We start from the raw sequence: 24364 nt of genomic DNA, 5'->3' as shown, positions 1-24364 counted from the left end.
GAACGCAGTGGTGGGCACGCCAGCCCACCTGATAGTGGAGGACGCCACGGTCAAGCCGAGGGGGCTGCAGTAAGAAGCGATCGAAGACTGTGGGAATTGCGGGGCTTGCTATGGTGCTGGCTGCTGGCTTTCCTTTTCCTGTTCCTTAGCGTCAAACACGAGAACAGATGGTCCTTTTGCGCCCCCATGAGGTCATTTGAGGCGTAGTAGGTGACCGGGGCTCTAAAAACACAAGGGCAGTAAAAAAAAATGAAATACAGAAAACAGTAAAGGCGAAAAGGATTTATTGATGAGCCGAACACAATGTCGCTTTGACGTGACACAGACCCTCGGAGGCATTACAACACTGAGAAGACCCCGTCGAAGAGTGAAGTGCTATACTGGAAGAATTCCGTCCACCATTCAAAGAACGGACAGCCCGAGGCGCGCGACCTTACAGGGCAAAGTAGAAGAAGGTGAAACCTTGACAGCCCCTCGAAAACCTGGACCACCCAACTGTATTGTGCGGTTTGGTAAGTGAAATCAGCCTGACTTTGTACTCTTGTGTCCAGTTGGGGGTCTGGAGCGCAACAAGCTATTTATGAATGAAACGGGGGCTCTGGGGGTGCAGCCGCGGCCTTTAAAGAAGGAGCGGGGGTCTCTATGGGCGCTCATGCAACAAGAGCCCAATACTTCAAATTGCAATGAGTGTGGCGTGATCAACGGGCGAGATAAACGGGCGACCCTTCCTAATAACCCACTGAGGGGTGGTCTCGTCCGACAGTCGTCTGTTGAATAAGGGGGATTATACTTAAAAAAAAAAAACTCCTTTTACTTCTGTGTGAGACTTGGCTGCCCCCAAAGTGAAACGGTGCGCGTGTGGAAGAGCAGGACCAGCTCTACCATTCAGGTGACGTGTTTTTGGTGGGTCTCGGAATTTAATAGTTACCTTCACGACCCCCTCCAGTATATTTCTCCAAGGGAGACCCCTTTTAATATTATAGCTGTACTCGGGGACTCATCCGGATTCAAATGGCATACTTGAGCGCTTAAAACACCAGTGAGGGACCCCAATCCCCCAAACTCAAGCTCTTCTCTATAATATACGTTTGCCGTTGCCCCCAAGTCTCCGATGTCTGGACGGACATTTACAGCTTCGCTTATTGTAGCAAATAAGCTAGAGTCGACCCTGTGTTGGAGACCCCCGCCTGTCCTCTGTTTGCTACCGACGTGCAGATGGTGGGCAGCGACAAGCGTCATAGCCAGAACGCGCAACTTTGTTAAACTGGCAGCCCTTAAGTTTGCCGTATGCGTGCCCTGCAATGCACTTGCCACCCGTGCAGCCGAGACTGGCACCGACCCTAAACTGGAAAAGCAGGTTAGAAAATCGACGGAGCGATGAGCTTCTTCCTGTTTGGTGCCCACTGCTTGTTGAGAGAGGCTCCCGCGACCCTGCTCTGGAGTTTAAGTGGGTTTAAAAAATGGATGATGGAGGGGAAGGATTCTAGAGGGTGTGCGCGAAGCCCTGTTGTTTGGGGGGGTCGGTCATCTGCACACAAAACCTGTCCTAATGACTTGAACACGACGCTGCGCACGCCACAAAAATGCACGCGCAGCCCGCGGGCACGCCTTTTTTAGACTGACTTGTGCAATGCAAAGTGGGACGCGCGCACCCGGAATCAAAGACGTGAGCGCGCCTCGTATTTTTTCTTTAGCTGTCGAGTCGGGTCGGGTCGGGCCAGGACTGGTGGACCCCCTGAAAAATGGTCGCCGAGGAGGGCGGCTGTATAGGTGGCCAGTGGCCGCTCTGTCGGTAGTCCAGCGCGTCTTCTACCTCTTCGCAGGGATGACGGATAGTCTGGCCGAGCTGAGCGCCTCCCCCTGGCTGTTGGTGGCTTTGCAGGAGTAAAGACCCGAGTCCTGGGCTGAGACGCTGGAGAGCTGCAGTGAGAAGCCGCCTTGGTCCTCGTGTGCGACGCGGCTGTGCGCGGACTCTGTCACTGGGCGGCCATCGAGGAGCCACGAGACCTGTGGTGCGGGGTTGGCTGGTGACATGAAAGGGGCAGGAGAGAGGAGGAGGAGATTATTGAGAATAAACAAGAAACAAAATATATTTGCATAAAAAATAAATTCGTTAAATAAACGGAATTCATTAAATTAAAATAATGACGAGTTCAAATACATTTAAACAAATTAAACACTATAAATTAACTCATTGCGGACCTGCTGTCATTTACAAAAAGGTGACAATAGAAAGCGAGGCGTTTATGAACCCTTAACATCGCATTGTGTGTGTGTGTGTGGGGTCGACACGAATGGGCACTACATTAAGCCCCATGGCACAGACAGCCCCTCATTAATCGCGGAGTGCCTGGTCCTTTAGCAGACAAAGACGGCTGGCCCACCTTGCCCACTTCAAACACCACCACTGTTTGGTACTGGCAGGCACGTGGCTCCTAAGCCTGGTGGCTCCCCTGGCTGATGCCAGCTGACGCTTCACAGCGAGGGATTCTAGAAGAGAACATCATGAAGGGCCCGGGCGGCCATACCTTGGACACGGCACTGGAAGTGGGCTTCAGATCCTTCAGTCGCCGTGATGTCCTGGAGGGGCTCGATAAAGTGGGGCACACAGTGCAGGACCGTCTCCAAAGAGCCAAATGCCAATTTCTCCTCAGGGCTCAAGGTGGGCTCTGGAAGACACAAATGAAAAGTACATGGCAGGGTGGGCTGGACTGGACCTGCAGAGCCACCTGCTGGACACTGTCTGCTATCTCATGCTGATGCCCAGCTCTGCCGGTGACTTACCCTCTTTCTCTGGCACTGATGTGGGTGACGGTGTGGCGTCTTGCTTGTTGGAAAGCAGAGTCATCCTCTTCAGGGCCAGAAGGGCCTTCCCGGTTTTCTAAGAATGGTCAAATGAGGAAAAGGTGATGATGACGATGAAAAAGAAGAAGACCATCCATCTCAAAGAAGTAACAGAGAGGCTGTAACAGCCACTTTATTTATAAGAGGCTCCTGAGGTCATGGCACACTTCACTCTGGTGCCACTTTGCTATCTCCCTGGCTGTCTGATGCCACCACAGTCCTGGCAGGGCCACTGTTGGTGTTATATGTTTCTGGACTTTTAGAATGACAAGAGTCAGATTGCAGTCTCCGAATATTGTGGGCCCTTATAGAACTTACAGAATTCCTAAAGCCCCCCAACTCTAAAGACCAAACCAGTCAGGCCTGCGCCTTTCACTGTGAGGTCGGTGGCACACGTCATCCACAGTAGAAAATTACATCAGTTCCAAAAATGATTGAATATAGCGCCTTCACTGAAAGACCTACTCCAAAGTAATCAGAGTGGGTTTCATTCATGTGGCGTATTGGAAGTGCCAACACTACATGCCATCTGTTTTTCATGGCACCAGGTGGGCACTTTGCAGACTCTGTATAACCTTTCAAAAAACATTTTGGAATTCACCTGTTTATAATTTAGCCTCTCAAAGGAAGCATTCACTGTCTGTATGAAAGGCCTCTCTTTATATTAGATTTGCCATCCATTATCTAACCCGCTATACCCTAACTACAGGGTCATGGGGTCTGCTGGAGCCAATCCCAGCCAACACAGGGTGCAAGGCAGGGCGCCAGCCCACCGCAGATATTATATTTATTATATTCGGTTAGATTAGATTACATTATATAGTGCCTTTCAAAGCAACTCCTGTCCCATCTTTAATTTGTACAATGCAGGCAGACCTTCCTATTGTTCCTCGTTTTATCCCACTGCACTGACAGAATTCTTCCCCACACCTATGCCAGGATTTTCTTCTGGCGAGACCCCCTGCCCCAGGACTTGTGCAGCCAAAGCAGGACTTCATGCCCAGCAGGCACCTTAATTCACATTACCCGCCATTTCTGTCTGGCTAGAAACTTCTTCATCCGTTCCTTGGAGAGGCTCTTCATGCCCTGAGAGTCCACAGTCCACTGGGCGTCCATCCAGGGGTGTGCCAGAGCCTGCTCACTGGACAGCCGATGCCTGTGGGGGAGAGGAGCACAGAATGGGCTGAGAGGCGGGGAGTGGCACCGTGTGTGGCACTGCTGTTCTGAATGTTATGCCAGCATCACGGGATGTGAGAAAGGTGGAGAGAGTCAGCGGGCACACTAATGCCCAACGAGACTCCCACTGACCTGTCCGACCGCTGGTGCTGTGTGAGTCTGTGGGCACTTTCATTAGGGGGGGGACAAGTCAGGGGTGTCCGTCAATGAAAGACCCCAGGTATTTACTTTAGGATTTTAATATGCACACAAACGGACCCCTAATGTGGAGCAGACGTGTGAAAAGGCACTATAAAAATGTAGGCACTGGAGCAACATTGTGTTGCTGTTCATGCCACCACGAGCCATTGGCATATTCCAGCCCTGCATGCATCTTTTGCCACTCTGGGATGTTACTGTGTGCATTAGCAGCCCCCTAATGTGCAATGTGGTGTGTGAAAAGGCGCTATACACTCAGGGCAACATTGCATTGTGTTGATATTCCTGCCAACATGCACCACTGGCATATGCCACTCACCTATCTGTTGTCACTTTAGGATGTTATTTTGTGCCCAAGCAGATCCCTAATGTGCAGTGGGGACATGAAAAGGCACTATAAAAATGAAGGCATTGGGATTTACATTGTATTATATTGGCATGCATACCACCCTGCACTATTGGCATATGCCACTTGTCCCTTGTCACATTAGGATGTGACCGTGTGCATTGTCATCCCCCTACAGTGTAATGGGTGTGTGAAAAGGCACCATAAAAATAAAAGCAGTGGGCTGACATTACATGGTGAGGGTATTCATGCCACCATACACTACTGGCACATGTCATCCATTTATCTGTTGTCACTTTAGAATGTTAGTGTGTGCATCACCAGGCTCCTAACTTGGAGTGGAGGTGTGAAAGGGCACAATAGGAAAACAGAGGCATTGTATTGTGTTGGTATTCATGCCACCCTTCACTATTGGCATATGCCATCCATCCATCTGTTCTCACATCCACCTGTTCCAATTTAGGGTCATGGAGATCCCACTGGGCACAAGGGAGGCTTCAATCCTGGGTGGGGTGCCACTCTCATCAGGTGCCCATACATGCACATACCCGCTCACTTTGCCAGTTTAGAATCACCAGCTACCCTGACCTGTACATCTTTGGGATGTGGGAGGTAAATTGGACTGCCCAGACACTGGCAGGACACCTGGGGACCAAGTGTGGGATTTGACCCCAGGGCTATGGAGCAGTGAGGCTACTTCTCTAACTACTGTGGCACTGTGCCAGCCTGTCACAAATAAATCAGTGAAATCTCATTTTGTGCCACTTAAAACTCTTTATCGGCTATCCGAGTGAAGCTTCCCTCAGACGAGGCCCCACTGCGTGCCCACCAGTGTCTGGTGTTTCTGTAAAACCCGAATGGTTGGTGCCTCCAGTGAGATTGGTGTCACCCCAGACAGTCCCATCTGAGGGTCGGGCACACAGCCACCTGTCTGACCTGCCAGTCACGTCACTCTGACCAGGGAGCCTCACCTCATGTCCTTCTTCAGGAGGCTGCTGATGAAGTCCTTGGCTTGGTCACTGATTTCTCTAAAGGTGTCCTCATCAAACTGCCACTGTGCCGCCGTCACTAGTGCCAGTGTCTCCGTGTCACTGCTGCCCTGGAAGGGAGACACACCACTCAGCCTGGAGAGGAAGGAAGGAAGAGCTGTGAGTGACAAAGTGTGGACTTGCTGACCCCCTTTATCCAGTTTGAGTCATAGTGGGCAGAAAGACATGCTGGCATTGCCAGATAGACCTCTAGCCTGGCACCAGCCCATCATAGAGCATAGTCACATGCTGAGCTATTAAACTAACCAACCTGGACTGGGCACCGGAGCATCATAGGGCACAGTCACACAGTCTGCCAGTTTAGGAGCCCCCAATTTTTTGTACTGCATCCTTATGTATTGGGTCAGGGTGGGGGCCAGTCTGTCATTAGGGCACAGTCACTCTAGGCCCAGTCCTCATGGAAGGCTTGTGCCCATCTGCTCCCGTCATTCAAGTACAAGTAGCAACGCGACTCGCCTGACCAGATCACCTGTTTGCCGTCTGTGCCCACCGTAACCGTGCAGCTTTGTCAATGACTGTTAGCGAGGGGCACTTCTGTGGTGCCCTGCTTCAGGTAGCCATTGTGTTCATTTGGAAATGACGTGTTGTGGGCCTGCATTGATTCTCTGATTCTCTGCAACAATTGTTGCCTGGTGGCAAAACGGTTTGCTGTCACAATACGTGACACGTGGTGATGGTCGCTCATCTTTCAACTGCAGTTCCTGTGACAAAAAACGATTGACAGCATTTTGTGCCACTGCTGGAGGACCCTTTGGACAGTACGCTTTGACACACCCACACTCTCACACTGGCACGGCAGGACACGAGAAGCCCTCTTGCCAATCATTCATGTCTGCCACGCAACTCACTTTTCATGGACAGAACCAAACACAAGGAGCACACGACACCGCGGTTTGTATTCCTACTGGTGTGTGGTCCCCCAAAATGTCCCCTCTAATTCTTCTCCTCAAGCCCTGGCCTGCATCTGTTCGGCTCAGCCGTCATTCCTCCTATTGCCACAAGATGGCAGCACAAGACAGCGACTCACAGAATGTAACAAATGACGCCGACGCTCCACATGTCCGTTGAGAGTCCCACTGGGTCAAAGGCAATCACCTCAGGAGCCACAAACTCGGGGGTCCCGTGCATCACTTTCAGTGGAGTCTTGGGGTCTACAGAAGACAAGAAGAGAACGGCAAGGTGGTCACTGGGGCTGTTTCTTTAAAAAGCAATGTCAGCAAGGCGGGATTTGGTGGGACACAGGGGTCCCTCATCGGACGGGTACCAACACGTTACTCAATGTATATTTTGACAATGTGAGCATGACGTGGTGAGCTGAGCCCCTAGGGGGTCTCCAGGGCAGGTAAGCAGAGCCTTGTTTCTGGTGTGCTCTGCTCCTGCTCTCTCTCACTCACCCAGTCTGCTGGCCAGGCCAAAGTCGATGATCTTGATGAGTGTGCCCGTGCTGCTGGTGCACACAACGTTCTCAGGCTTCAGGTCCAGGTGGATGATGTTCTTGTGGTGCATGTACCGCAGACCCTCCAAGATCTGACGTATGTAACAGATGCTGGTGGTCTCCGTGTGCTCATACGCGTCATCCACAATCCGTTCAAAGAGCTCTCCCCCAGCGATGCTGACAAGAAAGTAGAGAGCGTCAGCGCCCGCTGGAGTCCCAGTCCCACTCTGACTGCCACTCTCTGCTTTGGCCCCACCCATTCTGGTGCCAGTTTTCAACCTATCCCAGGCCCTGGGTTCCACCCACTCTGCCTCTTTTCTATCAAGGCTTAGGGTCTACCCAGTGAGGGGCCAGTTTGATTCAGTGTCCCACCCAGTGCCATCCCACTCCAGCCTCCATTTCCAGTTCACTCATTCCCACTAACTTTTAGCTTCTTGTGCTCCAGCCCAGTTTCCTCCATTCCCATCCTGCTTTTTGACTGTGAGTACTGTGGACCACTCATCATGTCACACCTGCCTTATTTATTAGCCCCACCCAAAATGACCTCACCTCATAGTCTTGGAAGTCTTCTGCTTTGGCTCCACCTTCTTGCTTGTGGGCACCAGTGTTGCCCCATTTCACTTTTCTTTAGGCTTCACCCACTCCTGACCCATCTCACTCAGTTCTGCTCTGGGCTCAGTAACCCCCCCACCCCCAAGCCTTGCCACCCACTCTCACCCCATCTAGTCTAAGGGTCCTTAGGCCCAACCCACTGCTGTGACATCATCAAGCAATTTCTGCCTAGTTTCTCAGCCCCACCCACTCTAGCCCCGCCTTCTCTGTAGGCCCCACCTACTTGTGCCTAGCCTTGCTCTATTTAGCCTTTTCTTTGGCCTTATTCACTTTGGCCCCCATCCTTCAACATTCAGGCCCATCCTGAGGCCTCACCCATACAACAGCTGCTTTAAAGTCCACCCACTCTGTCCCAGTTTCATCCTGGCTATCTCCTTAGGCCCTGCCCAGTCCAACCCCATGATGACCCCCTCTGCTTGTCTTTCTGCTTCTCTCCATTCCTGCCCCATGCTACCCACTTCAGCTTTTTGGTGCCAACTCCTCTGAGCTCTTTCATCCACCCACTCAATCCCAGCCTCATTCCAGCTTTCTGCTTAAGCTCCACCCACTGCTCTGACAACATCATAACGTTTCTACTTCCTCTTCTAGCCCCACCCACTGCAGCCCAGCCCTCTCCTTAGGCTCCACCTTCTCCAGCCTGGTCTTGGCTCTGTCTACTTGGCTTCAGTCTATTTCTGAGCTCTAGTGTCACGGAGTTTCTGCCTTCTCACTTTTTGCTCCACCCACTCTGTCCCAGCCCCTCCTTGTTCTTCTCCTTAAGCTCCACCCAGTTCAATCCGCTCATATTTGGTCTCCACCTCACTCTTGCTCTGTGTCACTCAGCCTTGTATTTTGGCCCATCCTGAGGCCCCCACCCATTGTAGTGACATCATGCAGTTTTCTGCTTTGGCTCCACCCCTCTGTGTCAGTCTCCTCCTGGCCTTCTCCTTAGGCTCCACCCACTGCTGTGACAACAGCACAGAGTTTCGGCCTCATCTCTTAGCTCCACCCACACTGGCCCAGCCTCCCTCTGGCCTTCTCTTAAGCCCCGCCCTGCTCTCTCTGACCCCGGGCATTTCTATAATGACTGTCATGTCATTTAACTCCATGATGATGCTGGCACTCATTCAGCTCCCACCTTTGCCCCTTGCCCCCCAGTCCTAAGACTGAAGTGCCCACCAGCCCTCTTCTGACCTCCATGGCAGCACCTACTATTCCATCACCATGACGATCTCCGAGCGGCTCTCGAAGGCAGCCAGGCACTGCACGAGTTTGGGGTGATGCAGGCTGTTCATGAGCTCGATCTCCCGCCGCGCGGCTGCCTTCTCCTTGGACAGGCGGGCTTTGTAGAATTTTCCAGCACAGATGTGGCCCGTCGTCTTGTGCCGGAGCTTGTAGACATTGCCAAATTTTCCTCTGCATATTAATAATACAGACGCTGGTGTTAGAGCTTAGAATCAGAGAGAAAGTGCAGAATGCTAAGGAGGACATGACCACTGACCTGAAGGTGGGACAGCCAAGCCCCTCACCCTGAGTGACCCCGGGGTGCCACGTCAATCCCTTCTCCCCAACACACAGTAAATAAGACCACTTACACGCCCAGCTTCTCCAGCTGCTCGTACGCGTCGCTCATGTTCTGTGTGGAGTTGATGGACACGTCTGTGTACTGCGGGGGCTCCTCTGTGCCGTTCTCTGAAATGAGTTTTGTGAAGCCGAAATTTAGGAAAAATGGACCTTCTTAGTGCTGGCCTTTAAAGTTCAGCTCAGGGTTGCTGCTGCCGCCATTATCACCATTGGGGTTTGCGTTACATTTCAGGCATTAAGGGGTTAATCAGATATTCTCACCAATACAACTGCAGCTTGAAAAGTCACATGTCCCATCAGTGGTGCCCCAAGGCCCCACCCACCATTTTTCAGGGCCCCACCCACTTCAGCCGTTTTCAGCCTAGTTGTGTCTAAAGTCCAATTATATTCCAGAGCCCCGCCCACACTGATCCAAAGGTCCCTCCCACTTTCAGCCTTTCTCACCTATTATGTGTCCCACCCCCCCTTTACATCTACCCTGACAAAAGACCCCACCCACTGTCACTCCAGATCTTTAAAGGCTCCACCCACTCTCAGCTATAGTATTCTCTTCCCTGTTGTGTCCAGAGCTCCACCTACTGAGATCCCAAGCCCCACCCACTTTCACACCTTCTAAAATGGTGCTGTCTCCTACAATTTTCTCTTCCTGCTATGTCCCAAGGCCCCACCTATCATTTCTTAGTGCCCCACCCACTTCAGCCCTTTTCAGCCTAGTTGTATTTAAAGTCCAATTATATTCCAGAGCCCCGCCCACACTGATCCAAAGTTCCCTTCTACTCTCAGCCTTTCTTATCAATTATGTGTCTTGAAGTCCCACCCATCCTTTACATCTACCCTGACAAAAGACTCCACCCACTGTCAGCTATAGTATTCTCTTCCCTGTTGTGTCCAGAGCTCCACCTACTGAATTCCCAAGCTCCACCCACTTTCAGCCCTTCTAAAGGGGTGCTCTCTCTTACAATATTCTCCTCCTGTTATGTCCCAAGGCGCCATCTACCATCACCCCTTCTTCCCAAAGCTGGGTCTTGAGGCTCTGCCCACTCCCACCTATTCTCCCCCTTTATCCCAAAGCTCCTCCCCCTCCTGTCAGTTTCACCTGTGCTGCCCTCAGCTGCATCCCCAGGCTCCTCCCACTCTCAGTCAGTTTGTCCCCATTCCAGTCCTGGCACTGCACTAGGCTCCGCCCATTCATCAGATGGCCACACCCCTCTCCGTACCTTCCACACTGTCCATGCTGATGAGCTCCGTCTCCAGGCTTGGTTCACTCACTCCGGCCACATTGGTGGCCCTCACCCTGAAGCGGCACTTGCCCTGTGGGTGCAGGCCAGCGGGCAGACGGTATGAAGTGCTGAGGCAGGTGGCGGTCAGCACATTCCAGGTTTCTGTGTTGTTGGCCCCCTCCTGGTGCATCTCCACGACGTAACTGGTGACTGCACTGCCACCATCGTAGCAGGGGCCCGACCAGGACAGAGTCAGCGCCCCTGAGCGAGTCTGAGAAATGTGGGGTCGGCCAGCTGGGGGCTGAGGACGCTCTGAGACACAAAGGACACTTGATAAGTCACCGCACAACACACCACCCAGGAGCCTTTTAACATGGACGCTGACAAAAGAGAAAAACTGTTAGCCTTCATTTGATACACAGTAGTGCCTTTCATGGTGAGTACAAGCAGGCTGCACTAGGCTTTCATGCAGTGTAGACATTTTAATGAGGAAAAGCATACAGGCAACCACGTCCTTCATCTTATATACCACAGAGAACTTCATCTGAAGCACCTTACTTAAACCAAATGTGGCCCGAGTGACCCACTCACTGTCACCAAGTGACGCACCGGTGCCACTTAAACCACAAAGAAGCCACAATGTCTGACTGACCAGAGTTTAAACCAACAGCCTTCCGATTTCTCAGCCAGCTCTGTGGCCGGTTGGGCCCCTGACACTCCAAGCCTGTCCTGTTCTGAGGTGGTCCCGATGTGCACCCCACAGAATCCTAAATGGGCCTCCCTGCTCCAGGAGATCTGCTGTTAGGCCGGTGAGCTCACTGCGCCTCACCCTGCAGCCTGCTTTGAATAGTCGAGAACACGTGGCAGGCATCAACAGCGGGCACCCGCCTACCGGGCCACGCACATCCCAGGAGATCATGAGGGTCCACATCACCCCCACCTTAAAAAGAGTACAGCCAGCCAAACTCGAGTCCACACTGAAGTGCTGATGCCAGTTCTGAGCTGTTGGCGTGTTGGGCAGGAGCCTCTGCTGAGGGAAGAATCTCCACTGAGGGGCAGGAAATGAAGAAAAGACGCCACCTGTGGGAGCGAGCCGCGCGTGTGGCTCCTTTATTAGAAGGCTTTGTCTGTCTGTCTGTCTGTCTGCCAGCGCACATCCATCCATTCATCTATCTTTTATATAGTGCCTTACATCTCTAGCTATCTCACTCTTTGATTGTTTTAATATAGTGCCTTTCAGATATGTCAGCCTGTATTTATTTCAAATCAGTCTTCTAATATAGTGCCTTTCATAGTTACCTTCATATATCTATCTATATGATATGCTGTGTGTCATTCAAGCACATCTCTGTATAATATATAGTGCCTTTCATGTGCCCCTAGTTATCTGTATGTCTGTTCTAATACAGTGCCTTTCTTTCCTTTTTTTATTTATTTATTTTATTACAATAAAATACTAATATAATTACTAATATAGTGCCTTTCATAGCTATGAGTCAAACTATCCTGTCGACCTGAGTGATGACAGCAGATTTTTGTCGCTTTAGACAGTCGCGTATGTTTTGACTTATTTAATGATCAGTTCGTCGTTATTTAAAAAGCTCGCGACGCTGCTGCTGATTTTTTTTTTCCATATTGGCACACACATCTTCTCATCTCCTGCGCTCCTTTACGGTCCAAAACATAAAGCTGAACTTTCTCCCGATGTCGTGTTACCTTCGCTATTTCGGTTATTGTACAGCGCCTTTCCTGGTGGAGCTGTCATGGCACACTGAAGTTCTCAGAGCTGACAAAACTACATGACAAGGACTAATAAAAGAATATAAGCTGGCGGTCCCCGGATGGCGAGGTGCCCACAAACACCAGACCGTTAGTGACCGTCGCACAAACCAGGGGGCACCAACCTGGCCACCTCTGTACTTCTAATCCCGGCGCACATTACCGTAGACTATGAGGCTAAACGTACCAAAATGAGTTTGGCGCATGCGCAGTATGCATGTCTTCTAAAGTCAATAAATAAGTTTCTTAAATGAATAAATAAAACGAATCCTACTAAAATTATTATTTGTCATTTAAGTCATTAAGAGCAAACGTATCCAACGCCTCAATCCAATGCCTTTCCCATTTTAATCTTTTTTTTTTGTCCAGCATTGCTGTGATTGAAAGCCGAGCATGACTGGTATGTGCAACCTTAAAAAATGTTGGCAGATGGTGAGTAATACCATTAAAATATTATGTTCAATTCGCCATTTTCTCTTTGGGCATAGTCTTGATGATGTGCAGAGGGTGGCACCTGCTCAAAGCAAGGAGTTGTTCTTTCATATAGCGCTTCTCTATACTTTTACCAAGCAAAGGATCCTCATATGACAAGACCATCAGAGCAGGGCCCACATTAAGGAATGAATCAATGGAGCTATGATATATAGCGCCTTTCCTAGAAGTCACTGCAGTGTTTTATTAGAGCACGATTCACAGCAATGAACACCAATTATTAAAACATTACGTATTGCGCCTTTCAAGTAGAGCGGTATCTGAAAGATAACGTCGTACAATTCATGATGGCAGCATTTGTCATATAAAGCGCCTTTCATTGCGAGTGCTATCGTAAATATTTTGCGAAGCTAACTTCATATAGCTCCTTACAGGAAACGACCTGCCCAGCTTGACATGGCCCCCTTTAAGCATATGCGCTCAACAAGACACTGAATGCGATCTCCTGCTTTTTATAGCGCCATTGAGAAGTACGAGTGCCATCTCACGCGGCTCCCTTCACTGCTGACAAAGCCATCGACGAGCTCGGTATGCAGTGGCGCCCGAGGCCACAGAGTTTGAGGGGCACGAAGAAAAGAAAAGACGAGAGAGGAGCAGACTGGACACCTTGGGAGCCTTCCATGGCACTGTCGGGTTGATTTCACAGGTGACTTCGGCTTCACATCACTTCGCGTTCATCTCTGGCTCGCCGATCCCTCCGTTTCCATTCTCCGTTTCTCGGTAAACAGAAGTCTCTCCCGCTTCACTTCGCCTCGACTCCGATTATCCTGAGCGCAAAGTCAAACACACATGAGGGTACTCGCAGTGGCTGTCGTCGTGTCCTCACATCCCTGCTACCCACCCCCGTTGTGGCCTCTTACCAGAGCAGCGACGGACAGGTGGCATTGCGTTGGGATTCGGGGACATGTTGGCCTCGGCGCTTCTCGCAGCTTCAGGGATGAGCGACTGAAGATTTCGGCCCACCCCGCGCTTAGTAAGACTGGCAGGCAAGCGCCGGGTGGGCGGAGTCAGACACCTGCAGCTCAATCACCTGGCACGGCGCCCACGCACGAGGAAGGGCGTGTAGCTGAAGGCGGGAGCAGGGCGAGGACACGGCGGCGCCCACTTAGTAACAGGGCAGGTGAAAGGCGCTATATGACAGCTTGCTACATTCCCTTGGACAGGGGAGCCCAATGCGTCGATCGCGATCGACCGATAAATAGGAAAGGTAGTGCAGGTAGATCGCGTTGCATTAAAAAAAACATATGTTTATATATATAATTTTAATGTAGGCAGATCATTTCGACCTGGTCATTTTAAAAGTAGCTCGCAAGCCGAAAAAGTGTGGCCACCCCTGCCCTTGGAGTATCGATGTTAAGGTCTGATTGTTTCCAAAGCGCATACTGTGCTGATTTATAAGCCGTTAGTGTTCAGTAGATTGGCTCAGCACCGTGAAAGGCGTCATTCCTACCTGATATTTTACATTTCAAATTAGTGTACATTATAAAAGCCCCGGGCAGCACGGTGGCGCAGTGGGTGGCGGTGCTGCCTCGCAGTTAGGAGACCCGGGTCCGCCCTGCGTGGAGTTGCATGTTCTCACCGTGTCTACGTGAGTTTCCTCCCACAGTCCAAAGACATGCAGGTTAGGTGCATTGACGATCCTTAATTGTCCCTAGTGTGTCTGCTTGGTGTGTGTGTGCCCTGCGGTGGGCTGGCGCCCTGCCTAGGGTTTGTTTCCTGCCTTGCGCCCTGTGTTGGCTGGGATTGGCTCCTGCAGACCCCCGTGACCCTGTAGTTAGGATATAGCGGGTTGGATAATGGATGGATGGATAAAAGCCCCTCAGAGTTTAAAGAAGGGGTGGTGGCGTAGTGGTTAACAAGCTCAGAAAACCCGGGCTCAACTCCCGATCCGTTTTTAATTAATGTACAGTATTCCCCTGGTGTCCTCCTTTACTCGTTTATTGGTAATTCTGTATTGTTCCAGTACGGATGAACTGGTGTTCAGGTCAGGGTCGGCTCCTGTCTTGCAGCAGGTTGGCTGGGTGGGTTACTGTTCAACGTGTGTCCTGTATGAAGGCTCTATAGGGAACCTCGCTGGTGTTTCTTCACAGCATTTGGTGAGGACACTCATTATGAAAGACGCTATATCTAACACTGACAATGTCGTGCACGTCTCCTTTTTCCCGAGTTAGTGACTTTAACTTTGTCCCCCATGAACCGACTGGTCGCTGCAGCTTCTGTAAGTTTGAGGACCCCGGCTAGAGTTGCACTGAGCACTGCGGACCTCGAGCGCCTCTAGCGGTGAACGAAGGTACTCTGCGTGAATAGACCGACGCCTCCTTCTGCCGAAGCCTTGGATGTGTCACGACGCGACCGCGTGCCTCGAATTCCCGTCAGGTTTAGGCTTGTCTGCCATTAGGATAACAGCAAACAACGGCTACTCGGTGTCCCCTGAGGGCTGAGGACTGGCTTGCGACTGACTGACTTGGACGGGAGGGGAAAATTCCAATGTGGAGGACCCCACGTCCAGGTACAGGGAGCGCCGACGCTGGGCATCAGGCTGTTGATGAGGGCTGAGTGCCCGAGTCAGATGTCTTCTGCACCCCATGTGCCAGTCGGCTGTTTGTAGGTCGCACAGGTGTACTGCTGCTTGGTCTTGTTCGCTATTCAAGGCGCTATATACAGTAAAATGCTGATTTCTTAGTCTGTAAATGTATTCACTAAAAGGCTCTAAATCAGTTTATGATCAAAGGCGCTGTATAAAGTGTAAGAGTAACGACTGCACATAAGGCGCAATATAAAATACTGATTGAGCGTTTTTTAAGCATTTTGTAGGACTGCATGTGGCACTAATTCAATATAAGATGGCAGGGTGCGCTATATGAAACATGACCCATTGGGCACAATGCTCATTCTGTAAGGCACTATATGAAATGCGGATTACTCTTTGTTTGTAAGCTGATATTTACCAAACTGCACTCTGTCAACGTGAGATGAAAGGCGCTATATAAAGTCTCTCATGTCCGTGGCCTCGTCTCACTTCCTGGCCTTTTCCGCACTGACATTCCTACTGGTAACAGGCTGAGCCGGTCGGACCACATTATTCATCTCTTCCGGGGAATTCCAGGCCCTTCTATGCCATCATGTGCCCACAGGATCTCCTCCAGTGGCACTCCCTGGTGGTACCCAAATCAGCTCAACTGAAGGTCCACTCAAATCATCTCAGACCCGTGGTCACCTTCTTTTGGTCCCTTTGACCGCTCAGGTGGATGTGGACAGACTAACCGGTAAATCAAGAGTGATGTCTGAGGGTCTCGGTCGCACTTCATGATCTCTGTCCAGTACAGTGCCCACCACATCAGTCCACCATCACTATAATAAAGACCCCTGAGGTCCTCAAACTTGTCCACATGGGTGTCAGCTCCCCCATTGCCAGAGGGGCTTTCTAACCAGCATGGTGGACCCACAGGGAGACCCCAGCCGGCACTGCTGTCTTCTTGTTGTTTTTCAGAGTGCTCCCCACTTCTGTCACCTTCTTGACCCTTCAATTTAAGAGACCCCCTCCCCGGTCCTGATTCGCACTGTCCACTGCTCAGCTGTAGCTCCTTTCACCGGGCTGTCCATTCAGACTCCAAGTCGGCCACCACTAGAGGTCCTCCTAAAGTGAGGTGTCCACTTCCCATCACCCCCAGCCTCAGGTCAGATGACAGGTCTACACTGATGACCACTGACCCGTGGTGCTGAGGTCCACTCGTAAGTGACCTCACTTGTGGCTTGTATGGACAGTTAAAGATGCCACTCAGTTGCAGATCAGACTGGCCGTCCTTTTGAGGCCCGAGGCCACCATCTTGAAGAAGGTGCCCCTCACATCCTCCATGACGCAGTCCTGACTGGGAGAGAGGAGACAGAAGGAGACCACCGCCGATGGGGATATCCAACTGGAGAGCGGCTGACATGGGTGGTGCCCCAGACCACCCTGCCTTGACCTGTCCACCTTGACCCTTGGACCTCGCTCAACACGGAGGGTCCGCACAGCTTTCTCGGGTGGACAGCCAGTCACCTTCACTCTAGGCTTGGCTCGAGGGGTCTCTGCGGGTTAACATCCACAAGGGTCCATTTTCCTGTTTGAACTCTTAGACCAGGTTGCTAAGTACACTTGAACAGGAGGGGGGCTGTAGGTCTCTTTGTGTGTCTCATGGTGGAAGGCGCTATATAAATATTGATTAATTAATCGGATGATCCCCCAAGGATCTCTGCAGCCACATACTGAAATTGGTAGTGCCAACCACCATGGCACCTTCTGTGAAATCTGCTAACGACTGGGTTTTAAAGCCCACTGTGAGGTTTACTGAAAGGCGCTATATGAAATCAGGTTTTTAATATCTAAAGAGAAGCTCATGCTGAAGCTCTTTATGTATAATAAACCCTAAAGCCGCCAGTCGCTAAAAGGCGCTATATAATGCAATGCTACTGGATGGCTAAAAGGCCCGAATGTCAGGTGCTGCCAGCTGTGCTACCCCTTCTGTTTTCACCTCAGTTATGTGATGAAAGTCGCTATACGGATTGAAGACTGGCTAAGTGGCCCATCAGGACCTGACCCGCCTGAGTGGCCATCTGGTGTCACAACTCTTCATTGTGGCCATCGAGACTGCTGTGCCAGCACACGCACATCCCCCTCTCGCCATGGCAGACAAGCCACCGCTCGCTCGCCTTTCCCTGGAACTGCCTGTTTATGTTTGAGTCTTTTTGATGCCACCTCACCCCAAATCATTCCTTGGTACCTGTGGGTGTGGTGGTGCCTGGAGGCATGAGGTGAGCACTGCCACTTACCGCTGATACTTGGAGCTGCTCTGATGGTGGTCTTGTTTTCCAACACGATGGACTGGCTGCTGGCCTTGGGTCTCAGGCTGGATGTGGGCACACTGGCGGGAGTGTTGGGTATACTTGGCTTCCTGCTGAGGCTCTCAAAGTCTGGGAATTCACAGGAGATAAAAGCCGAGGTTTAGTGGCATCACACACCCTGTTAATGGATTGGAAAGGCGCTATATTTAAAATCGGCAGTCGGTGGACAATTCATTTTTGTGCTCATCCCAAAATTCCAAGTGCCATGCTGACAGACTCTCACTCCTAATCCTATATAGTGCCTTTCAGTGAGAGCTCTGGCACCAGGTTTAAAACAGAAGGGTGACATAAGTGGGCAAGGGCAAGCATTGGCAAGGGCAGGGCAACCCAGGGCAGGTGGACCTTCAGAGGGCACATGAAGAACAAGAAGGAACAGGAAAAGGAGTGCCATAGCAGGAAGAGGCAGAAAGCACAAAGCAGGAGCAATGCCCGCTATCCAATGTGCCACAGCTACCCAGCGCTCCCTGCTGTCAGCCTGTGGGCACTTCACTGGAAACCATAGTGCCAGGGCAATGACACTGAGCTCAAGTGTGACAGCTGACAAGATTAGGAAGAAAGAATGTAAATTATCCCCCCCCCACGTCCCCCCAATCCGGTCCCACAGGAAACAGGCATAGCAAGAATTTCCCGGAATTTGTTTCCCAGAAGAGTGTGTGTGTGTATGTGTGTGAGTTTATGTGTGTGTGTGCGCGCGCGTGTGTGTGTGTGTGAGTGTGGGCGTAAATGTGTGTGTGTGTTTGTGTGTGTGTGTGCGTGAGTGTGTGTGTGTGAGTGTCCATGTGTTTGTGTGCGTCCCCCGGAGGCCTACCTCTCACACTGACGGCCGCACTGCTGGAACATTTGCCAGCTCCGTTCTCTGCCATGCAGGTGTAGGCGCCCGCATCTTCAGGCAGGCACTCCCTGACCACAAGCCGTGCCACCCCACTGTGGAAACTGACCTTGCCAAACTGGACAGGCTCTCCTGGAAACAAACAGACAGGGGACACCTGACAAGTGGATGGCGGGTTTGAATGGTCAGCCATTCATTCTTAAGCAGCAGGAGTTAAACAGGAAATGGGCAGGAAGGGTGGGTGGACAATGTGGAGGTGGCATGTGTTTGTGCTGAAGGGGCTACGCTGCATGTCACAGTAACCAAGTGACATCCCACTGTTGCCACCAGTTGCTTCTGTCCCCACCTCCCACGTTGTTTGCTCACCTTTAGGTGTTGTCTGCTGCTCTGCCCATTCTTAGCAAATCCCCCCAAGTTGGACTGGTCTGCCTCAATGGCTTCAAGCCCATCTGATGCCCCTCATTCTTACCAGAGCTGCACTTAGTAATGTCAGACCTGCCTCAGCGCACCTTTTTATTCTGTCCTGGCATGTTACACAACAGAAGGTGTGAAGGGTCTCCGGGGTTTCCTGCCCACAATGGCGCAATCAGATTAAGTCTGAAATGCCAAAAATGTGCCAGCCTTACCTACTGCATGTGCATGGAGCACACAAGAGTGTTGAAAGCAAAAAAAGGACCATCTGCAGGATAAGCTAAAGTGGGCAAAGTAGAGGTGGGCACAGGGTGAAAGGAAAGACTGGCAGTCAAAGAGAATACCTGCTGTAGCCCTGCGGGGGTCTTGCCAGTGCCCACCCAATGGATTTCTGCTCATTTCGTTGCTCTTTTAAGGCCGCGTCACATCCCACGACTTTCTCAGTAATTTCCAGCCGCAGACTTCATTTACTGCATTAGCATTAGAGAGTTTGCAGTCGTGTAGTCTGAGACCCCCAGTGACTCCCAGAGTCACGAAATCCACAACTCAGAGCAAATCAAACAGTCGTGGGGGCCGCTCTGTGTGCATGAGAGCTGAACACCCAAGAAAGCCCACCGGATGTGATGGACATTGACGAAGAGTGAGGCACGTGGGAGTCTCGGGCCACACAAGCAGAGTGACACTCACTCACCTGTCTGATGTCTCGTGTTTTATGTGCCACCGCAGAATAAAAAAAAGAAACAGGGGTCCGAGATTGTGGCTGAGCTCCTCGTTCCTGTGAAGCAACGCACAGGACACGTGACGCTGTGGCAGAAAGACATCACAGGGTCACCTCAGGTGACATGCAATATATAATATATAAAACCTTGGGCAACAAGACCAGTGGCTGCAGTTGAATGCCAGCTGACTTGGCACCGATGCCCTCACCAGCTGACACACAAATCAGTGCCGTGATGACCGAATTCAAGCGGGTCTCAGACTGTGACCAATTCTTGGCACTGCAGGCCCTTATAACTCATTTTTCAATGTCCGAACTTGCACTCGCTGGTAATGGCAAGTTGGCAAAAATGCTGTTGTGCTCCCCGAGATGGCAGGCTGGCATGTTTGATGGTAGCACTTGTGACACCCTTGCACATCCCGGGCTAAAAGTCCGGAGCCGAGTGAAGAAGTCTGACCCGATATCTCCCCTGTCCAGAGGTGGTCTTCACGAGAGTGTGAGGGGTGACGCAGAGGTGGCACTCGGCGGGCGCTGTCTGCTGCTGCTCTTCATCTTCCTGATGACTCGAAGTGGAACTCGTCTTCAGTGTAGTGGGCTGCCATTACATGTGTCGTGATTTCTGACGATGAGTGGGCACACAACCGAGGGTCAAAAGGGGTGGTCTGTACTGTTAATGGCCTGCTTGGATGGCTCCCACCAGACACTGCCGTCATCGGCTCAGCGTGTGACGTATTATAAAATGTATTATTACTTTTAAGGGGGATGCCCAGATATCCCTTTTCCCAACCACCTCCCCAAGATCCTCCAGGGGGGTACCAAGTCCAGCCAAGGGACGCAATCTCAGAAGGGGTTCCTGGGTGAGGAGGAGGAGGAGCAGCAGCTCCACTTGTTGTCAACGTCCGCCCCCCTGAATCTCTAAGGCTCACACCCACACCCCCTGACCCCACCCAGGCAGCTCATTTAGGGCACCTGTACCCGCATTCTTCTTCTTTGTCTTCTCTATCAAATCTCGTAGTCCTGAGTGAGGGCAGGCATGAAGATCGACTGCCAAATCAACTCTCACTTCACCACAACTGACTGGCGTGACATCCACATGACCCGACCTGCCCGTCGATCTCCCGCTCCTTTCTTTCCTTCCTCATGGACCCCAAGATACGTAAACCCTTCCGTTTGAGGCTGTGCCACCATTTTTCCTGCTGACTTCCGACATGGAGATGCTGATCCTCAACCAGACACTTCACACCTGGCTGAAGACCACCTCAGCACGCACCCTGGTCACTCCTTAATGAAGCCAATAGGATCGAAAAGCAGTGATGTGGACCCTCTGCACAGAAGTGATGACGCTGCAGTACCTGCCACAGGACCACCTGAGAGAAGCAGGCTTATGCCTTTTTCAAATCCACAACACACATGCAGACTGGTTGGGCATACCCTGTGAGCCCACCCAAGGCCTTGTGAGGGTAAAAAACTGGTACAGCGTACTAGAACTGGGATGAACTCCAGATCCTAAGCCCGAGACTCGGACAACTGCCGGAAACTCCAAAAAAGGCCTGATAGATAGATAGAGTGAAAGGTGCTATATGATAGATAGATAGAGTGAAAGGTGCTATATAATAGATAGATAAATAGAAAGAAAGGCACTATATAATAGATAGATAGATAGAATTTGGTATAGTAGGTAGGATTAGATAGATAGATAGATAGATTGAAATGAAAGGCACTATATAATAGATAGATAGAAAGGCGCTATATAATAGATAGATAGAGTGAAAGGCGCTATATGATAGATAGAATGAAAGGCGCTATATAATAGATAGATAGAGTGAAAGGCGCTATATGATAGATAGAGTGAAAGGCGCTATATAGTAGATAGATAGATAGATAGAAAGGCGCAATATAATAGATAGATAGAATGAAAGGCGCAATATAATAGATAGCTAGAGTGAAAGGCGCTATATGATAGATAGAGTGAAAGGCACTATATAATAGATAGATAGATAGATAGATAGATAGATAGATAGATAGATGAAAGGTGCTATATAATAGATAGATAGAGTGAAAGGTGCTATATAATAGATAGATAGATAGATAGATAGATAGATAGAGTGAAAGGCACTATATAATAGATAGATAGAATGAAAGGTGCTATATAATAGATAGATAGAGTGAAAGGCGCTATATGATAGATAGATAGAATGAAAAGTGCTATATAATAGATAGATAGAATGAAAGGCACTATATAATAGATAGAGTGAAAGGCACTATATAATAGATAGATAGATAGATAGATAGAATGAAAGGCACTTTACTTATCTCTACACATCAAGATAAAAGAAATAAAAGTATAAAAATAAATAAATAAATTCTAGCCAATTACATACAATTAATGAAACCAAAACCGTTAAATTGAAGTGTTAAGCTCTGAGACCCTCTTGCAGTCTCTCCTCTCCCAAGAATCCCGGCTCCATTCCTGCCTTGCCTCAGACACTGGTGGGCTATGCTGCCCCCGGCCATGTAGTGGACAGTGTTGCTTGTGTAAGTGGACAGATGGACATAAGAGAGCCATCAGAAGTCGCCTCCGAGACCCCCATATTTTGCCCCTGGCACTTCTCGTCCCCCCTTAATCCCGAGCCACGCTGTCTTTTTGTCCCAGGTGCTCACTTTACACTTTCCAGGATGACCTCTCAGGTGTAAAGATGGCACTGATCAAATCTTCTTCCAGGGGTGCCAGGTTATTGAGTGTCATGGCAGGTGCCCCCACCCCCCCCTCCCATTTTACTGCTCTTCACTTTCCTTTTTTCACCCCAAGTGTGTTTTATTGTTTGTTCTGCATTGTTGTTATTATTTTTTTCTGCATTCTTATGCTTTTGTAAGTCACAATATACATAAAATGATTTGTTATTATATGTAAACATGAGAAGTTGGCGCAGGCTGGTGATGGGCACTTGAAGAAGGCGCTATAAACAGTAACCTCTGACTCACACCCCCTTATGTAATGCCCACAGCGCCACTAAGACCAATAAGTCAGTCTCACTTTGAATACACAAAGGTTCCTGCCTGGCACACGGGCACCAGCACCCAGCAGGGCCTCAGGGCAGTTGTGTCACCTGTCCACACCAGCAGGGCTGCGCTGGTGGGCTTGGCTGTGAGTGGGCGTGTCTTTAGCGTCCCACTAATTCGCAGTGTCATCAGCGCGACATTTGTGCACTTTGAGCCAGCCAATGAGCTTTAAGCACTCTGGGGCTCGCCATATATGGCAATGGTGTAATCCAACACTCCAAAGCTAGGGGTGCAAGAAAGAAACTCCTGAGGGACAGTGTGGGGGACCTGAGGGGGACAGGGACATGACAGCGGCAAAGCATGCAGTCAGACTCACCATTGTGCAGCCAGGAGGTGTGAATCGGTGAGCTCCCCTGCAGAGCTGCCTCGAGGACGATGTCACAGCCCTCATCTACGGAGCAGTCGACAAGCGGCAAGCGGAAGGATGGAGGCTCTGGGGGAGACACAAGCAGATATCCTGAGTGGCTGTTTGGCACAATTTAACAGCACATAGCACCAATTATGACAGGAAATGAGAGCTGACCCTCAATGACCGACACATTTGTCACCAGAAAACAATGAGAACAGGACAGGCCCACTGGAAAGCCACTTTCACGACATGTAAGTCTGGCACAGGTGGCCCAGCAAGTGCAAAAGTACATCCAACCCCTAGGGGGCAGCACTCCATGAAAAAGTAGGAGAAACTGTCGAGATGCCCACTGTAAATAAGATGGCAGAATGGTTGGTGCAGCCACTTCACAGATACACAGTTGTGAATGTGAAGTTTGCGTGTTCTCCCCGTGTCCATGTGAGTTCCACAAAGACATGCATGTTACATTAGTAGGTGAGCCCAGGCTGACCCTCTCTCTGTGCCCTATGATGGACTGGCACAGTGCCACTCAGTTGGAGTAACAGGCTCTGAGTTTGGTGTGCATTTGTTGACCGTGGTGGCTCACCATGCTGATGGCCTCAAGAAGGCGGCTCTTCAGGGACTTCAGGCTCTTCAAGGCAGGGACACCACAGGATTTCCTGCGTGTGGTGCTTGGTGATAGCAGCTGGAGGTCAGATAGAGGGGCACTGGGGCCGTCTGAGCACAGGAACTGGGAGACGGGTGGGAAACAACCACACAGGCATCCCAGGGGGCCGAGGTGAGCCACCCCCTAATTGGTCAGACTCACGGTGGTGCTTTTTAGGTTCCTGCCATGCACCTAATGCTGCCAGGGTAGGCTGTGGCTCCCTGTGATCTTAAATTTCTATGAAGGTGGGCTTATCAGTAAGGAAACAGATTGGACAGAAGGCTGGCATCTTGCCACTCTGCTCCCTTTTAACACTGAGGTTTGGTCACCACAGCTGCCAGCCGCAGACTGACCACTTAACACTTGGGTGCAAAGGGACTGGGTGCCATCATCTTATATAGCACCTTTCAGAGATCTGCACACCTTTAGGTGCAAATGAATTTCAGGGGTTTACCTCATGACCACAGGGAGCTCGGGTTCAAACCCGTCTGCTGTGCAGTTTGCATGTTCTCCCTTTTGTTTTTCTCCTAACACCCTGCATAGCAGCTCAGATTGGCTTGGTGGGTGTGACTGTGTAGACCACCCTGCAATGACCCGCTACACCCGCCAGCATCTCTACCTGCCTTGCAATGGGCACTAGTGGGCACTGCAACCATGTGGTGGACAATATGAGGCATGAAAGTGGAAGGTTAGAAAGAAGTGAGCAACGCTGGATGAGGGGACTGCAAACAACGCAGGACACCAAATGTGCAGTAA

At 50.6% G+C, this 24364-nt stretch overlaps 1 protein-coding gene across 2 annotated transcripts in view; it reads right to left on the bottom strand.

Annotated features, from left to right (window-relative positions):
* Window positions 1-267: 267 nt before the first annotated feature.
* Window positions 268-24364, bottom strand: part of mylk5 (myosin, light chain kinase 5) — a 35607-nt gene continuing 11510 nt past the window's right edge. The window contains exons 8-20 of one of the 2 annotated variants that reach the window (XM_039739175.1): window positions 22930-23046; window positions 18404-18556; window positions 17524-17664; window positions 10441-10755; window positions 9235-9331; window positions 8852-9055; window positions 7008-7225; window positions 6641-6764; window positions 5536-5688; window positions 3871-4000; window positions 2785-2881; window positions 2529-2669; window positions 268-2024 (exon numbers count right to left, since the gene is read on the bottom strand). In XM_039739175.1, coding sequence (XP_039595109.1) covers window positions 1810-2024; window positions 2529-2669; window positions 2785-2881; window positions 3871-4000; window positions 5536-5688; window positions 6641-6764; window positions 7008-7225; window positions 8852-9055; window positions 9235-9331; window positions 10441-10755; window positions 17524-17664; window positions 18404-18556; window positions 22930-23046 — 2105 coding nt within the window. In that variant the 3' untranslated portion in view covers window positions 268-1809. The remainder of the gene's footprint in view (window positions 2025-2528; window positions 2670-2784; window positions 2882-3870; window positions 4001-5535; window positions 5689-6640; window positions 6765-7007; window positions 7226-8851; window positions 9056-9234; window positions 9332-10440; window positions 10756-17523; window positions 17665-18403; window positions 18557-22929; window positions 23047-24364) is intronic. The other variant, XM_039739176.1, reaches the window with a different exon arrangement.

This window comes from Polypterus senegalus, chromosome 17 (genome assembly GCF_016835505.1).
Source record: "Polypterus senegalus isolate Bchr_013 chromosome 17, ASM1683550v1, whole genome shotgun sequence".
Lineage (NCBI taxonomy): Eukaryota > Metazoa > Chordata > Cladistia > Polypteriformes > Polypteridae > Polypterus > Polypterus senegalus.
The sequence above is the reverse complement of the archived record's forward strand: the minus strand, read 5'-3'. Positions and strand labels throughout refer to the sequence as shown.